This window comes from Suillus fuscotomentosus, assembly GCF_016647785.1.
Source record: "Suillus fuscotomentosus strain FC203 chromosome Unknown F5891scaffold_6, whole genome shotgun sequence".
Taxonomy (NCBI): domain Eukaryota; kingdom Fungi; phylum Basidiomycota; class Agaricomycetes; order Boletales; family Suillaceae; genus Suillus; species Suillus fuscotomentosus.
This window is the reverse complement of record NW_024539518.1, coordinates 170,822-183,861: the sequence shown is the minus strand read 5'-3', so window position 1 is coordinate 183,861 and position 13,040 is coordinate 170,822. Positions and strand designations below refer to the sequence as shown.

Here is a 13,040-nt window from a genome sequence, read left to right as displayed (position 1 = left end):
GAGTTAGAGGGAAATGGTGGCACTAGTGCTTGCGACAAGAGCGTCAGTACATAAACTGCGGGAAGATTCAGGAAAACAAGTCAGCTTTACGTAAGCCCACTTTTGAATTAGATCCGCGCATTATATGTTTTGAAACAGAACATGACTGACAAGCAGAAAGGTGAGTGGCTCACTGATTCGTGAATTCTGTTTTAAATGATTATGACTACAAGTCATCGTCGCTTTGACATCTGCGTCCGAGACATGCACAGCTGCACTCTCCGCACTCGCTTCCCGAAATCAGCTCGATAAATTAGAGCCTCAAACCTCCGATCTCGCTATGATCCTAAAAGACCTAGACGCTCTCCTTTCTCTGATATACAATTCCAGCACTAAACTTTCTCTTGCGCTCAAACCATCATCCCCTACATACTCCGCTTCTCTACCCGTGATCGCGGATCTAATGAAATATACGTCTGGCATCGCACATTGCATCCATCTTTTGAATCCTGACTTACATGGGACGACGCTTATCAAGGAGGTGCAACATGAAGTGACAGCTATTTTGGAGGCTTTGCGTGCAGTCGTGCAAACATTTTTGAACCTCGCTGCGCGTGGCCCGTCGATAGCAAGGAGTGAATCCGCAGGAGAAGAGTATCTTGTTCGGACAGGCACTCTTCACGATCTCATAACTCAAGCGCGTGGAACTAACGGAATACCAAAGGATACAATTTCTGCCATCTGTCGAAGATGGAAGCAGGACCGAGAGGCTCTCGAAGACAGTCTTCGGGAACTGTCTGAAATGATAGATGGAGCGGAAGGGAGTGACAGCGATGATGTCGATGGCGATGATATCGACGACGGTTGGGATGAGCTCGGTTTGGGTGATGCAGGAGAGAAGATGGACAAGGACGAGTTGGCGCGCACAAAAAATGTACAGTACTTGTCTCCGCTACTTTCAAAACAGCTCTCTTTAAACGCGCCATTTGTCAGGTTCACTCCGTGCTGAGGCTAACCACACTATTGCACAAACGTATATTCCAGGATCTGCTTTCGTCTGCACCGACCCCACCACCTCCGAGCTTTGCTCTAGATGCTCTGCTTTTGCAGTCCCACGCACTCCTTGCTGCGTCCGACGAATTGGTCTCCTCGTTATATATTCCTCAGAACCCCGCCACGATCAGGAAGGAATCGTTAGCCCTGCTCGATATAATTAACGGACTCCAGTTACAGCTACGAATATTCTTCCCCGATACGTCCTCTCTAGAACAACAGCTCTCTGGGCTCAGCATCGAGGGAGATAAGTCAGCATCGACACCAAACAAACCCACAGCAGACAAAAGGTGGTTTGATCTTTGTTTCGACCAGGTAACAAAGGTATCCGCCAACCTCGTGTCTCCTATGTACAAGTCACCCCTAGGGGTCAGCCAGAAACAGAGATGAAAGACGCTCCAGAAGTGTTCGTTGTGCAAGTAATAGAATACAGGAAGTTTGTAATATTGCAGAGATTTATGCACAAGTCTAGTATTGCATGTTCGAAAGCAAGATCAGTACAACTTGAACAAAACAAGAATTGAAAGCCATCAACTTAAGCCTCGCCCTCCTCTTTTGTAGCACTGTGGCTCTGCTCCCTGTCATGCCGTAGACGCACTTTCTCCTTGTCGTACTCCTCTCGGAACTTAGCAGCAAGGAAGTTCGGGTGCAAAGCCATGCAATTGTTGGCTCTAAGCTTCTGTTCAAAACCAGCGATCTTGTCTGCTTGTGACTGCAGATCAAAATGATGTTTCTGCGCTCGAATCAGAAATAAGAATCCCGTGCGAATAAGACAAAGAAACAGACAGCTTCTTCCGCGCGCTTAGCCTTTGCTTCATCACGCATCTTGTTCAGCTCTTTCCGTCGTTCCTCCTCCTTCTCTCTCCTGTTGAGTCCAGAACGAGGAGTACTACCACCAGCCTGCAGAGTAGATAGATATTTGAACATGTAAAAACATCGTCAAAACCGCCTCACCCCTTTGAAGAGCTCAGCATACACGCTTTTATCTCGCAGGTCAAAGTCTGCTGCGCCCATGAGACCTGCAGCCTTACGTTGTGGATGAGGGGCGCCGATTTTTGTTACATCGTCAGTTGAAGGTGGTGGCTTAGAGGGGGCAGCGGCGGATTGGGACTGAGTGGAAGTTGCAGCTGAGGTAGAGGGTTTGTTCTTCTTGATTGTTGGGAGTTTGCGCTTCTTCAGTTCTGGTGGCGGCAAGGCGGCCTGATCAGGTGGGGCAGAAGGATCGACTACCGATGGTGGATGGATGGAAGACTCGTCATCCGCAAAGAGATCAGAGACTTGACTGTGGGCTGTGACGCTAGTAGACACAGAAAGGGTGTCAGAGGGAGGGATTTTGCGTTCGTCCTTGATCATGATCTCCTTCTCTTTCTCCTTTTCTTTTCCAGCCTTCGGCTTGCCACCCTTTCCTAACACCAATTTAACCCTCGGAGGTTTGCTCTTCACGGACGAAGATGCCTTTGGTTTTCCACCACGCTTTGGTACGGCTTCAGGTTCGAACCCCTCGTCTTCGACATCTGGAAAAGATTCGTCAAGGAAATCCTCGTCTTCGATATCTGGGAAAGGTTTGTCAAGGAAATCCTCATCCATGAGATCATCAATGTCGACTTCGGCATCTTCTGCGTCAGAGAACACCGGTTTCTTCGCTCCTGTCACAGAGCCCGACATCTTCAAGCGCTTCGCACTCGCATCCACCTTACTCTTCTTTCGAGCTTGACCGGGGGCGACTGGAGCGGTGCCAGAGGCGACGTGCTCGATGTGAGCGTCAGCAGCATCATCAAATTCTTCCTCATCAGAATCGACGAGGCGTCTCTTTGATTTTCGTTTGCTGAGCGAAGGCTGATTTTGATGAGCTTCCTGTGCATCAATACACGGAAATTGTTCACCTTTGAGTCTGCTGAATCCCTGATGGCGACTCGGGACATCAGAGCTCGAAGTGGCTGTGCTCATAATCAAGTTTGGGTTTGTTTGAAGCTTTTGGGCAACAAGTGCAAACGAACGCGGTTAAACGTAGAGCATTAGTACTAGTAGGCTTGGAGAGCGAGACCAGTAGGTGAGCTTGCAACAATTCAACGAAAACTCACAGGTAGTTCGCGTTCAATGCGTTTATCTGGTTCGCTATGGCGAAATATTCATGCGAGAGGAGTACCCTCGCGATATCTCGCTAACATGGCTGCCCAACGACCGTGTCATGTCACCGTGCTAGGTGAACAGTACCTCACCGACCATATGACAAACATATCTCCAACAATCGTGTCCAAGCTCCCACTAAAGCTACACACACAACCTTCACATCCCCTCAGCACACTCCGAGGGCTTATAGAATCACACTTCCCCTCCTACACTCACCTCTCCTCACTCTCTCCCCTCGTCACTCCATACCAAAACTTTGATCTGCTATCTTTCCCAAAAGACCACCCTGGTCGGTCCGTGACAGACAGCTACTATGTCAACAAGGACCTCATGTTGCGCACTCACACATCTGCTCACGAAGTAGAGGTGTTTGGACGAGGAGAGACGAAGTGGTTACTTACTGCAGATGTGTACCGCCGCGACGAGATAGACGGGTCACACTACCCTGTATTTCACCAAACAGAAGGTGCACGTATCGTTTCAGCAAACTCAACGGGCATGAAGGAGATCGAGGAGGACAACGAACGTCTCGCAGCCCACTTGGAACAATCCAGTATAGAAATCGAAGATGTCCCCCATCTATCATCGACGAATCCTTGTCAGCCAGCTCATGATCCAAAACATACGGAATTAATCGCGAAAAACTTGAAATTATCCTTGAATAGCCTGATGCTACATTTGTTTGCTGGACGCGTTGGTGCTACTGCACAGAACCCACTTAAAGTGCGGTGGATCGAAGCTACTTTTCCGTGGACGACGCCAAGTTTTGAGGTCGAGGTCTTCTTCCGTGGTAAATGGCTGGAAATTCTCGGTTGTGGAGTCATTTATCAGCCAACACTCGATAACGCGAGTACGTCGATGAATTGACGTATATTAATTTAACGAATGACGCATAATTAGATGTTTCAAACAAGCTGGGATGGGCATTCGGCCTTGGACTCGAACGAATAGCAATGGTTTTATATTCTATCCCCGACATTCGTTTGTTCTGGTCACAGGACCCCCGTTTCCTATCGCAGTTTAAACAAGGCGAAATCACCACGTTCAAACCGTACTCGAAGTACCCAGCATGCTTCAAGGACGTGAGCTTTTGGCTCCCTGAAGGCCAGACACTTCATGAAAACGATTTTTGTGACCTTGTCCGAGACGTCGCTGGAGATGTGGTGGAGGACGTCAAATTGGTGAGTGTTACTCTGAACCGAGTGTGGCCTGACCTGACCTCCGAGTAGATCGACGATTTTACTCACCCAAAAACTAACCGGAAGAGTCTTTGTTACAGGATCAATTATCGTTCAATGGATAGGTAAGCCCCTGTCTTTCATGAAAGCTTCTTTCTAACATTTGAGTAGATCACTTTCAAACGATGAGGCCAACTCTCTTAATGCACAGGTCGTTTCCTATTTACGGGATCGGTTCAGAGTTGAGATTCGGTGAATTAAATGTGCTAAAATAATATCTATCGTCTACCCACGCCGCCGCTCATAGAGGCTCTAGAGTACTAGCGTGACTAATAGTCCTCCCAATACCTGCACTACATACCCCTAAACCCCGCTCCATAGCAATGATATAGGTCATGATGTATCTTGCACAACACCGACTTGCGCCGCCCGCAGTAACCGATCCTTAATCATGTACCCGGTTTTCTGGCACTCTAATATAGTCCCAGGTTCCTTTCCGGGTATTGGAGCTTGATACATTGCTTCGTGTTGATTAGGATCAAACATGTCACCGGTAGGGTCAAATGGTTTGACGTGATACTTGAATAGTGTGGAGAGGAGAAGGCGATGGGTCATGTCGACGCCTTGATGCAACTCCTTCAGGTAGGTTTGGACAGATTTGGAGTTGGACGATGAATCGGATGAGTCTGGGGATGAAGAGTCTGCTTGGGCAAAGGCATCCTCTGGTACGGACTTGAGGGCGAGTGCGAGAACATCTACGGTCTCAAGCAGGTCACCAGCAAAGCGGGTGATAGCGAAATCACGTTGCTGCTCTTTTTCACGAGCAGCATTGCGTTGCAAGTTCAAAAAATCCGCTTGCAGGTACTGTAACCGACTCTGGGGAACAATAAAAAATGCATGCAATGTTCGAAGGGGAATACTAACTTTTAGGTCCGCGGTTTCAGCTTCTTTTGCTTTGATGGTTTTGAGCAACTCAGTCTCCGGCGTGATTTCTGTCTCTACCTCCTTCTCTGCGTCCACCTCCGCTGCAGGAGCCTTGTCGTCAGAGTACTGTCGTATGCTTACTATTCGCCGGCCGTGAGATGCCAACGCATCTCGTGAGGAGCGGCCGATAGTTCTCGACGACAGTGAAGCCGTAGAAGAACGAAAGGCCTGTCGGACGTATGCAGCGTTCATGATATAAATGATGGAAGAGAGTTACGAGGTGTGACCTTATGAACGGAGCCAAACGCGTCCAAAATTTTCGGAAAGGGAAGGTCGTGGGAATGTATTACATATTCGCTTGATGAACTCGATTTTCTTCAGAGATCACTAGAAATATTGACGAGTCACGATATTAAAAAAAATCCTGTTGTGCCTTCTGCTTTCCCGTGTTTCTATCTTTTTCTGATTTCACTGTCTATCTTTTAAAAGTTCTTGTGTTGTGTGTAAATTTCGTTCGTTCGTGGGTGTGCTTGTAGTCAATTAACCAAAAGAGGCAACTTCATATGGCATTTATTAGGATGCCTCCAAGTTGCCCAGCCTTTCGACCTTTCCATTTGTCTTCCATATCTACCTCTTATTCGGTTCGAAATCGTTCAAAACCGATCCTTGTTTCTACCATCATGACCGCTCAGATCATCGACGGCACTATCATAGCAAAGTAAGTGATCTGTGATAATCACCCAACCCGTACTGATGAAATCACGTGCGTCTAGGTCTATTCGCAATGATGTCGCACAGAAAATCAAGGCGTTCCAAGCTCAATACCCTCGGTTCCAACCCCAGCTTGTAGTCGTGCAAGCTGGCGAACGCCCTGATTCGAGCACATACATTCGCATGAAAGCTAAAGCTGCAGAGGAAGTCGGCATTAAGTTTAATCACGTCAACGTCCCAGAAGCAGCTACGGCCGACGAGATCATCCAGGTCGTTAAGAAGCTTTCGGATGATGAAACTATTAGTGGCGTCCTTGTTCAGCTGCCTCTTGGACCTCATGTTGATGCAGACGGCACCCGCGCTGTCACTGAGGCGGTTTGTCCCGAGAAAGATGTTGACGGGTAAGTTGTTTTCATGTGGGAAATCGCTTTATCTGAGAGAACTAGTTTCCATGCATACAATATAGGACACTTGTCTTCGCGTGCTGCTTCCCCGTTATTCGTTCCTTGTACACCAGCAGCTGTTATTCGTCTGCTGGAGAGTACTGGCGTATCCATCGCTGGGTCAACCGCAGTCGTGCTGGGTCGTAGCGACATTGTTGGCAACCCTGTGGCTGCACTCCTGAGAAGCCGTGATGCAACTGTCACCCAATGCCACAGTCGCACCAAGAACATTGAACAGATCGTCAGTTGCATCTCACGTGATTATCAGATAGTGCAACTTTCTCACATTCACTTGTAGGTCAGACAAGCTGATATCGTGGTAGCTGCTATCGGCCAGTCAGCATTTGTCAAAGGTTCGTGGGTGAAACCTGGCGCAGTCGTTATCGATGTTGGCATCAACTTCGTTCCGGGTATGTTTTTGGTCTCGGCATACGATCCGGGTTATTTATATGAACAATCTCTAGACGCGACCAAGAAATCAGGTCAACGCCTGGTCGGAGATGTGGATGAAGACGCGTTTGCTGTGGCATCGCACATCACCCCTGTTCCAGGAGGTGTTGGTCCCATGACTGTCGCTTTGCTAATGGAGAATGTATACAACTCTGCTGTTCGTCTCTGGCAAAAGGCTCGAGAGCGTAAGATCAAACCCTTGGCACTTGACATCAAGGAGAAAGTTCCCAGCGACATCGAGATTGCTATGGCTCAAATCCCAAAACCCGTCACTCAGCTCGCAAAAGAGATGGGACTCCTACCCGACGAACTTGAAAGCTATGGCAAGTTCAAGGCCAAGGTCGAGCTCAGTGTGTTGGATCGCTTGGCACACCGGAAAGATGGGAAATACATTGTCATTGCTGGGTAGGAATTAGCTGGAACACGTTTTGCTATCTGAAGTTGACTTATTTTTAAAGTATCACACCCACTCCTCTGGGTGAGGGCAAGTCTACGACTACCATTGGTCTTGCCCAGGCACTGGGGGCGCATCTTGGACGTCCGGCATTCGCCTGTGTGCGGCAACCTTCTCAAGGACCGACATTCGGTATCAAAGGTGGAGCTGCTGGTGGAGGTTACAGTCAAGTAATTCCTATGGATGAGGTGGGCTTTCTTTCTTTGGATTCCTTCTCGCCCTGATGTTCTTTGTTTAGTTCAACCTTCATTTGACCGGTGACATACACGCTGTCACGGCTGCCAATAACTTACTGGGTAAGCTTACTGAATTTGTTCTGACCTTCGATCCCTGACTTCGAGTGCAGCTGCTGCTCTTGACGCTCGTATCTTCCACGAAGCGACTCAGAGTGACAAGGTCTGTTGAGTTTGAAAACCCCGTTATACGAACTCACTTTCTGCAGGGTCTCTTCAGTCGTCTTGTGCCCTCCAAAAAGGGCAAGCGCGAGTTCGCACCCCTGATGCTCAAGCGCTTGAAGAAGCTTGGTATCGACAAAACCAACCCGAACGACCTGACACCCGAGGAAATTAACCTCTTTGCTCGCCTTGACATCGACGCCGAGACGATCACTTGGAACCGTGTTCTCGATACCAATGACCGTTTCTTGCGCAAAGTCACACTTGGCCGTAACCCTACTGAGAAAGGCCACGAGCGCGAGGCTGGGTTTGACATCGCTGTGGCTAGTGAATGTATGGCCGTGCTTGCGTTGACCACTGATCTCGTTGATATGCGAGAGAGGCTGGGCAACATGGTCGTCGCAACAAGCAAGCGCGGAGAAGCTATCACTGCTGATGACATTGGTGTTGGAGGTGCACTTGCTGTTCTCATGAAGGACACGGTCAAGCCCAACTTGATGCAAACGCTCGAGGGTACCCCTGTTTTCGTCCATGCTGGCCCTTTCGCTAACATCGCCCACGGAAACTCCTCCATCCTCGCTGATCGTATCGCTCTCAAGCTCGCAGGAACTGAGGAGGGCGACTCTTCCGACCGCGTTGGCTATGTGCTGACTGAGGGTGGTTTCGGAGCTGACATGGGCATGGAGAAGTTCTGCAATATCAAGTGTCGTGTTAGTGGCCTGAAGCCTGATGCTACCGTCATCGTTGCCACTACTCGTGCACTCAAGATGCACGGTGGTGGACCTGAGGTGACACCTGGCAAGCCTTTGGCTGATACCTACACCAAGGAGGATCTTGTCACCCTCAAGGAAGGTTGCCAGAATCTCACTAGGCACATCGAGAACTCCAAGAAGTTCGGTGTCAAGGTTATCATTGCTATCAACCAATTTTCGTTTGTGTTGCTTCCATTTTCCCGCATGAATGTTGGCTGACTTTCACATAGTTCGGATACCCCTGCCGAACTTGAGCTCATCCGTCGGGAAGCTCTCGCTGCTGGTGCCGATGCCGCGATAGTGAGCAACCACTGGGCAGAAGGTGGTGCTGGTGCACGTGCCCTTGCCGAGGCAGTCATTGCAACTTGCGAAGGAGAATCCGGCTTCAGATTCCTCTACGACCTCAACCTCCCCATCGCTCAAAAGATCGAGATAATCTGCAAGGAAATATACCGCGCGGCTGGCATCGAACTTAGCGAGCATGCCAGCAAGCAGATAGAAACTTATACTCGGCAAGGCTACGGCAACCTGCCTAGTAAGTCCTTTCTCCCTATGTCTGTGGAGTTATATTTATGCCGTTCATTCAGTTTGTATGGCAAAGACCCAATATTCATTCTCTCATAATCCGTCACTTAAAAATGCTCCTTCTGGCTTCACCGTTCCCATTCGCGAAGTGCGCCTATCTGCTGGAGCTGGTTTCCTATACCCTATTCTCGGAGACATGCAGACCATGCCGGGACTTGGCACACGGCCAGGTAAGTGATACCATGTGCTTTATCCAAAAATTATCTCACGAGAAATTGCCGCGCAGGATTCTGGGAAGTCGGACTTGACCCACAAACTGGGCGCGTCGTCGGATTGTTCTAGACGCTTTGCTCTCTCGCGCTTTCAACCATCGCGACAACGTATATAGTGGTCATCGTCTCGAATCTTCATCAGATTTCGCAGCTTCCACGTTGGAAGCCCCGTCTCAACACGGAGCTGTTTGCTGTTCAACACGTGCATATGTAGCCGTTGAGGTGTTGTGGACTTGGGTTATTTAAGACGGTGGAGGGTGCTGGCACACCCAGATAGTTGCTCTTCAGGGCGGTCTTGTCGGGTGTTAGATGTATCATGTATTGAATAAATAGCTTCTCGCATCTATTCACAGTGTTATCGCTATATCTAATCTACGAGTTATGCACACACTCTTCCACCTGGAAGTCTTGCACCGGGAATGAACTGTGCATTGGAAGCCAGAGGGAACGTGGGTAGGGGAGTGGTTGCAAGGCTGCCGCTCTGCTTGTCATAGGTGATCACATCATATGCAGCGTTTACATCCCTAGCGTATGTGTTGCCCCTGGTGTCGATGTACGAAAAGGTGTTATCGCTGGTCCCGTTCGCAGTAACAAGTCCTGTGGTTAACAAGGTGAGGTAACCGGCTGGAATACAGTTGAGTACATGTTCGCTGCAGAAAAAGATATCGTACCTGTCTGCTGACGCTCATTAATGTCGGATCCCAAGATGAAAGGCGCGGGGACAAGCTGACGGTTATACGAGTGATCGAACGTGGTATAATCTAAAGCGAAAGTTGGTCAGTCATGCATGCAATGCAGGTTGAACTGAGCGAAACTTGCATGATGTCACGGTATCATTATCAACCAGGGCTGAGAAGTTGATGTACAGGGGATAGTCGAAGTTGTCGGTAAGAACCGAGACTCCGTTGTGAGTTGAAATGACTGAGCCGGAGGATATCTGTGCGACATTCTGCGATGAATGTATTGAGTGATGAGCAAATTATTAGGGACAAGGATGGGTCTCAACCTGAGTATTGGCGTCATCGAGATAATATTGCGTGTTTGTAAAGTCCATGCTCTGTTGGAAAACGACATTGTTTGTCGTCCCACTACCGCTGACAATGGTTGCCTCAATTTTGAGGGAGCGCTGAGCTTTGACCGTGATATTGACATCTGCACCGCCGATGCTCGCTGTTGTTTCCGTTATTGCATAGGGTTGAGCATCATACGCCGTGATGCTGCCCGTCGTTTGTTTGCCTGATGGGTCTGTGACAACCTGCAACAGTCCAGAAACATACCAGTTCTGGTTAAGAGTGTGATTTGTTTCAGCGGATGCGACATCCAAAGTCACATTATGGGGGAGGCCGTCGGCAAACACCGGTGCAAATGGTGTGAGATCAAGGAAGTAGGTAGGAAGATCAATTGCACCATATGATGTGATGGGCCTGTAAATCATATGGTTGAAAGAAAAAACTGAGAAAGTACAGGGTCATACCTCCAAACTGCGGGATTTATGCCACCTGTGAAAATGACAGCATATGGAAAGGCCACACCAGCAACTTGACCATCCACGAGGAGACGAACTTCGCGGAAGGGGCCTCCGCCGTACGTTGTGCCGGGCGGAAGATATCCAAGGTATTCATCGGCTGTGTTGTAGTACTTGAGAGAAGAATCAATCTGTGATTCGGCTTCCTTATATGCAACTGTCTCTCACCCAGAATTCCTCGTCTCCATTGCCGGATGCATACAGCTCGGCATAGATTTCAACAGTGTTTTGCGGGAGCGTCACGTTGAGCTAAAAGGGTTTACTTAACACTCATAATGCAAAAGGGAAAGCGTACAGAAAATGCTGGTGGGACCGAAGCCTCGTCGCCAGTGTTGTTTAGCATCGTCGATATCGGCACAATCATGTTGGATTGTCCAGCCGTAGGGTATTCTCCGGACGATGCATAGAAAGTTGCATAAAGTGTAGCTGATGCTCAAGTTAGTACAACATCGTCGGGAACGAACCGAAAACACACATACTTGCGTACTGCCCGGTATCAGTAGATGTGACGATGTTGTCAAGCTCGAGAATGAAAGTTCCAGGCTTGTCGAACAAGGGAATGTAGCGAGTAACATCTTTCGTGTAAGTCCAGATGATACCGTCTGTAGTCGGCTCCGGAGTTGAGGTGCGCCAAACTACGACGTTCAATATCAGTTCTCGTCACGCAATGCATGGCCATGAAAAAACATACTTTCCGTGTTTTGGAACGTGAAAATTCCAAGGCGGTCATACTGGGTCCCGTTTGATGTCACTGTGAAGTTGAGTGTTACTGCTGCCCAGGAACCGACTGCCCCACAATCGGTCGGCGGACTGCAGAGTCAGATGAGATCCGACGTGAAAAACCGCAAGCAGACCCACCTGTACTGGACGATCTCTGGACTGAAACAGAAGGTCAGCTAAACTTGAAATTTTCACTACTCGTATACTAACTCTCCGTATGAGTTCCCAAATGTACGCCTAGGAAGTAATAGTTGTTAGAGTTCGAAATGCTTCAAAATGGTTTTCTCACTCCAGAATCATCATCGTGCATTGTTGCCCGCTGTTTGGAACTGGAGGCGGTTCAGCGACTTGGAAATCGACAAGCACCTGGGCACTGGAAAGTGCGGCAAGCAATACACCTGCCAGTGGTGCGAATGCCCTCATCTTCGACAGCATCGATTGCAGCTAGTGTCTACTAGCAGTGGGAAGTGAACACGTCGCGTGGGGACCGAAATCTTGTTACCCAGCAACATTCAAGTTCATTTCGCAGGACCCATCATGATGATATTCTCGGCAACGGAAAAAAAGTTGATATGATGATTTAAATCATAACGAAAGCGACTCGAAGCAGTGCGCTGCATTTGTCTAACGACTGACGCCACATGCAGGGTGTAGAACGGGGAAATTGAGGCGTGAGTAGCGGGGTAAGCGCCATTAATCCCTGACTCGCCTATCAAAGGATCATCGACAGTTTACATCTATACTGCCATTCTTGGCCACAATTCCAGTATTTGTCACACAAGGCATGAGAGCCAACTTCAAGGAGCCAGTGGAAGACAGACGCAAGAGCATGCTGGTGGACACTAGACAAGGTGAGCAAGGCCAAATTTTGCATGACTTTTGATGGTAATGGAAACTGTGAAGTGTGTAATGACAACGAGCCAAACCGCGCGTGGACTGAGATAAGTGGATGTTTTCATGGGGATACTATTTGTGATCCATCTCTGCAGCGAGCAACGTGCCAAGTTTATTGGGGTAACCAGCCGGGAGTTGAACAAATAAACGATCCAGCAGATGCTGGTCCGAAAAGCAGGAAAGTCAACAACACAGATGGGCGAAATGACGCATAACAGCTTGGATGCAACCGCCCTTGAGGCAGACCTCTTCCAAACGCACACAAAGTTTCAAATTAACAGTAGCCCGGGTAATGGAGCAACTAGAACGGTCAGATTCTCCTCAACGTTACTTCCGGTTAAGAAAACTAAGGCGGCTCCTCATTTGACCGCGAGAGAAGGCTCGACTCGTCACTCCACAGAGAAATAACTCGACGACTCGGAGCAGCTGCGCAATAGAAAGGCAAGCGATGGAACACGCTCAAGTGGTCTGTACAGCAAACTTTCAAATCCGCACGAGAATACGTGGTCACGGTGTCGATATGCGCGTCAATACAAATCCTGCCTATGCCTATGCCATCAAATAAAATGAACATAGCGGTACGTGCGCAAGAGCCGCATCGAAATCAAGAATTGCTGTGAAAGAAGAGAGCGGAC

At 48.7% G+C, this 13,040-nt stretch overlaps 6 protein-coding genes across 6 annotated transcripts; 3 read left to right on the top strand and 3 right to left on the bottom strand.

The window, feature by feature from the left end:
- Positions 1-136: 136 nt before the first annotated feature.
- F5891DRAFT_1005656 (uncharacterized protein) lies at positions 137-1,466 on the top strand. Its single transcript, XM_041360401.1, has 3 exons — positions 137-160; positions 213-913; positions 973-1,466. The coding sequence occupies exons 1-3, from the start codon at positions 142-144 to the stop codon at positions 1,420-1,422; spliced, it is 1,170 nt and encodes a 389-aa protein (XP_041231225.1). The 5' UTR covers positions 137-141; the 3' UTR covers positions 1,423-1,466.
- Positions 1,467-2,965, bottom strand: F5891DRAFT_1005654 (uncharacterized protein). Its single transcript, XM_041360400.1, has 4 exons — positions 2,916-2,965; positions 1,987-2,868; positions 1,819-1,932; positions 1,467-1,765 (listed from the first exon to the last, which is right to left on the bottom strand). Exons 1-4 carry the CDS (start codon positions 2,952-2,954, stop codon positions 1,568-1,570), a joined length of 1,233 nt encoding a protein of 410 aa, XP_041231224.1. The 5' UTR covers positions 2,955-2,965; the 3' UTR covers positions 1,467-1,567.
- A 26-nt stretch (positions 2,966-2,991) lies between these two features.
- On the top strand, positions 2,992-4,665 carry F5891DRAFT_620308 (uncharacterized protein). Its single transcript, XM_041372492.1, has 4 exons — positions 2,992-4,012; positions 4,063-4,343; positions 4,392-4,465; positions 4,512-4,665. The coding sequence occupies exons 1-4, from the start codon at positions 3,130-3,132 to the stop codon at positions 4,594-4,596; spliced, it is 1,323 nt and encodes a 440-aa protein (XP_041231223.1). The 5' UTR covers positions 2,992-3,129; the 3' UTR covers positions 4,597-4,665.
- A 68-nt stretch (positions 4,666-4,733) lies between these two features.
- Positions 4,734-5,516, bottom strand: F5891DRAFT_942935 (GrpE-domain-containing protein; the record flags this gene model as incomplete). Its single annotated transcript, XM_041374450.1, has 2 exons — positions 4,734-5,216; positions 5,265-5,516. The coding sequence occupies 2 exons, from the start codon at positions 5,514-5,516 to the stop codon at positions 4,734-4,736; spliced, it is 735 nt and encodes a 244-aa protein (XP_041231222.1).
- Positions 5,517-5,944: 428 nt separating this feature from the next.
- On the top strand, positions 5,945-9,336 carry F5891DRAFT_975828 (formate--tetrahydrofolate ligase-domain-containing protein; the record flags this gene model as incomplete). Its single annotated transcript, XM_041376568.1, has 12 exons — positions 5,945-5,982; positions 6,038-6,376; positions 6,422-6,659; positions 6,717-6,828; positions 6,883-7,273; positions 7,327-7,510; positions 7,561-7,618; positions 7,669-7,718; positions 7,765-8,648; positions 8,700-9,004; positions 9,057-9,224; positions 9,281-9,336. The coding sequence occupies 12 exons, from the start codon at positions 5,945-5,947 to the stop codon at positions 9,334-9,336; spliced, it is 2,823 nt and encodes a 940-aa protein (XP_041231221.1).
- Positions 9,268-12,084, bottom strand: F5891DRAFT_620046 (peptide N-acetyl-beta-D-glucosaminyl asparaginase amidase A-domain-containing protein). The gene is made up of 13 exons (XM_041372491.1): positions 11,801-12,084; positions 11,722-11,748; positions 11,650-11,670; positions 11,483-11,601; positions 11,271-11,426; positions 11,087-11,217; positions 10,960-11,040; positions 10,741-10,904; positions 10,273-10,690; positions 10,086-10,215; positions 9,938-10,027; positions 9,658-9,890; positions 9,268-9,609 (listed from the first exon to the last, which is right to left on the bottom strand). Exons 1-13 carry the CDS (start codon positions 11,944-11,946, stop codon positions 9,505-9,507), a joined length of 1,821 nt encoding a protein of 606 aa, XP_041231220.1. The 5' UTR covers positions 11,947-12,084; the 3' UTR covers positions 9,268-9,504.
- Positions 12,085-13,040: the final 956 nt, after the last annotated feature.

What these genes read in the sequence shown, in the direction of transcription:
- F5891DRAFT_1005656 (XM_041360401.1), top strand. An exon ending in AGTTGGCGCGCACAAAAAAT is followed by an intron (nt 914 to 972) that starts GTACAGTACTTG and finishes GCCATTTGTCAG; the next exon opens with GTTCACTCCGTGCTGAGGCT.
- F5891DRAFT_1005654 (XM_041360400.1), bottom strand. Translation starts at nt 2,954, where the DNA reads ATGTCCCGAGTCGCCATCAGGGATTCAGCAGACTCAAAG. An exon ending in GGGATTCAGCAGACTCAAAG is followed by an intron (nt 2,869 to 2,915) that starts GTGAACAATTTC and finishes CATCAAAATCAG; the next exon opens with CCTTCGCTCAGCAAACGAAA. An exon ending in ATGCTGAGCTCTTCAAAGGG is followed by an intron (nt 1,933 to 1,986) that starts GTGAGGCGGTTT and finishes TCTACTCTGCAG; the next exon opens with GCTGGTGGTAGTACTCCTCG.
- F5891DRAFT_620308 (XM_041372492.1), top strand. Translation starts at nt 3,130, where the DNA reads ATGCGTTTATCTGGTTCGCTATGGCGAAATATTCATGCGAGAGGAGTA. An exon ending in TGGTGGAGGACGTCAAATTG is followed by an intron (nt 4,344 to 4,391) that starts GTGAGTGTTACT and finishes ACCTCCGAGTAG; the next exon opens with ATCGACGATTTTACTCACCC. An exon ending in AATTATCGTTCAATGGATAG is followed by an intron (nt 4,466 to 4,511) that starts GTAAGCCCCTGT and finishes ACATTTGAGTAG; the next exon opens with ATCACTTTCAAACGATGAGG.
- F5891DRAFT_620046 (XM_041372491.1), bottom strand. Translation starts at nt 11,946, where the DNA reads ATGCTGTCGAAGATGAGGGCATTCGCACCACTGGCAGGTGTATTGCTT. An exon ending in TTTGGGAACTCATACGGAGA is followed by an intron (nt 11,671 to 11,721) that starts GTTAGTATACGA and finishes CTTCTGTTTCAG; the next exon opens with TCCAGAGATCGTCCAGTACA. An exon ending in TCGATGACGCCAATACTCAG is followed by an intron (nt 10,216 to 10,272) that starts GTTGAGACCCAT and finishes CATTCATCGCAG; the next exon opens with AATGTCGCACAGATATCCTC.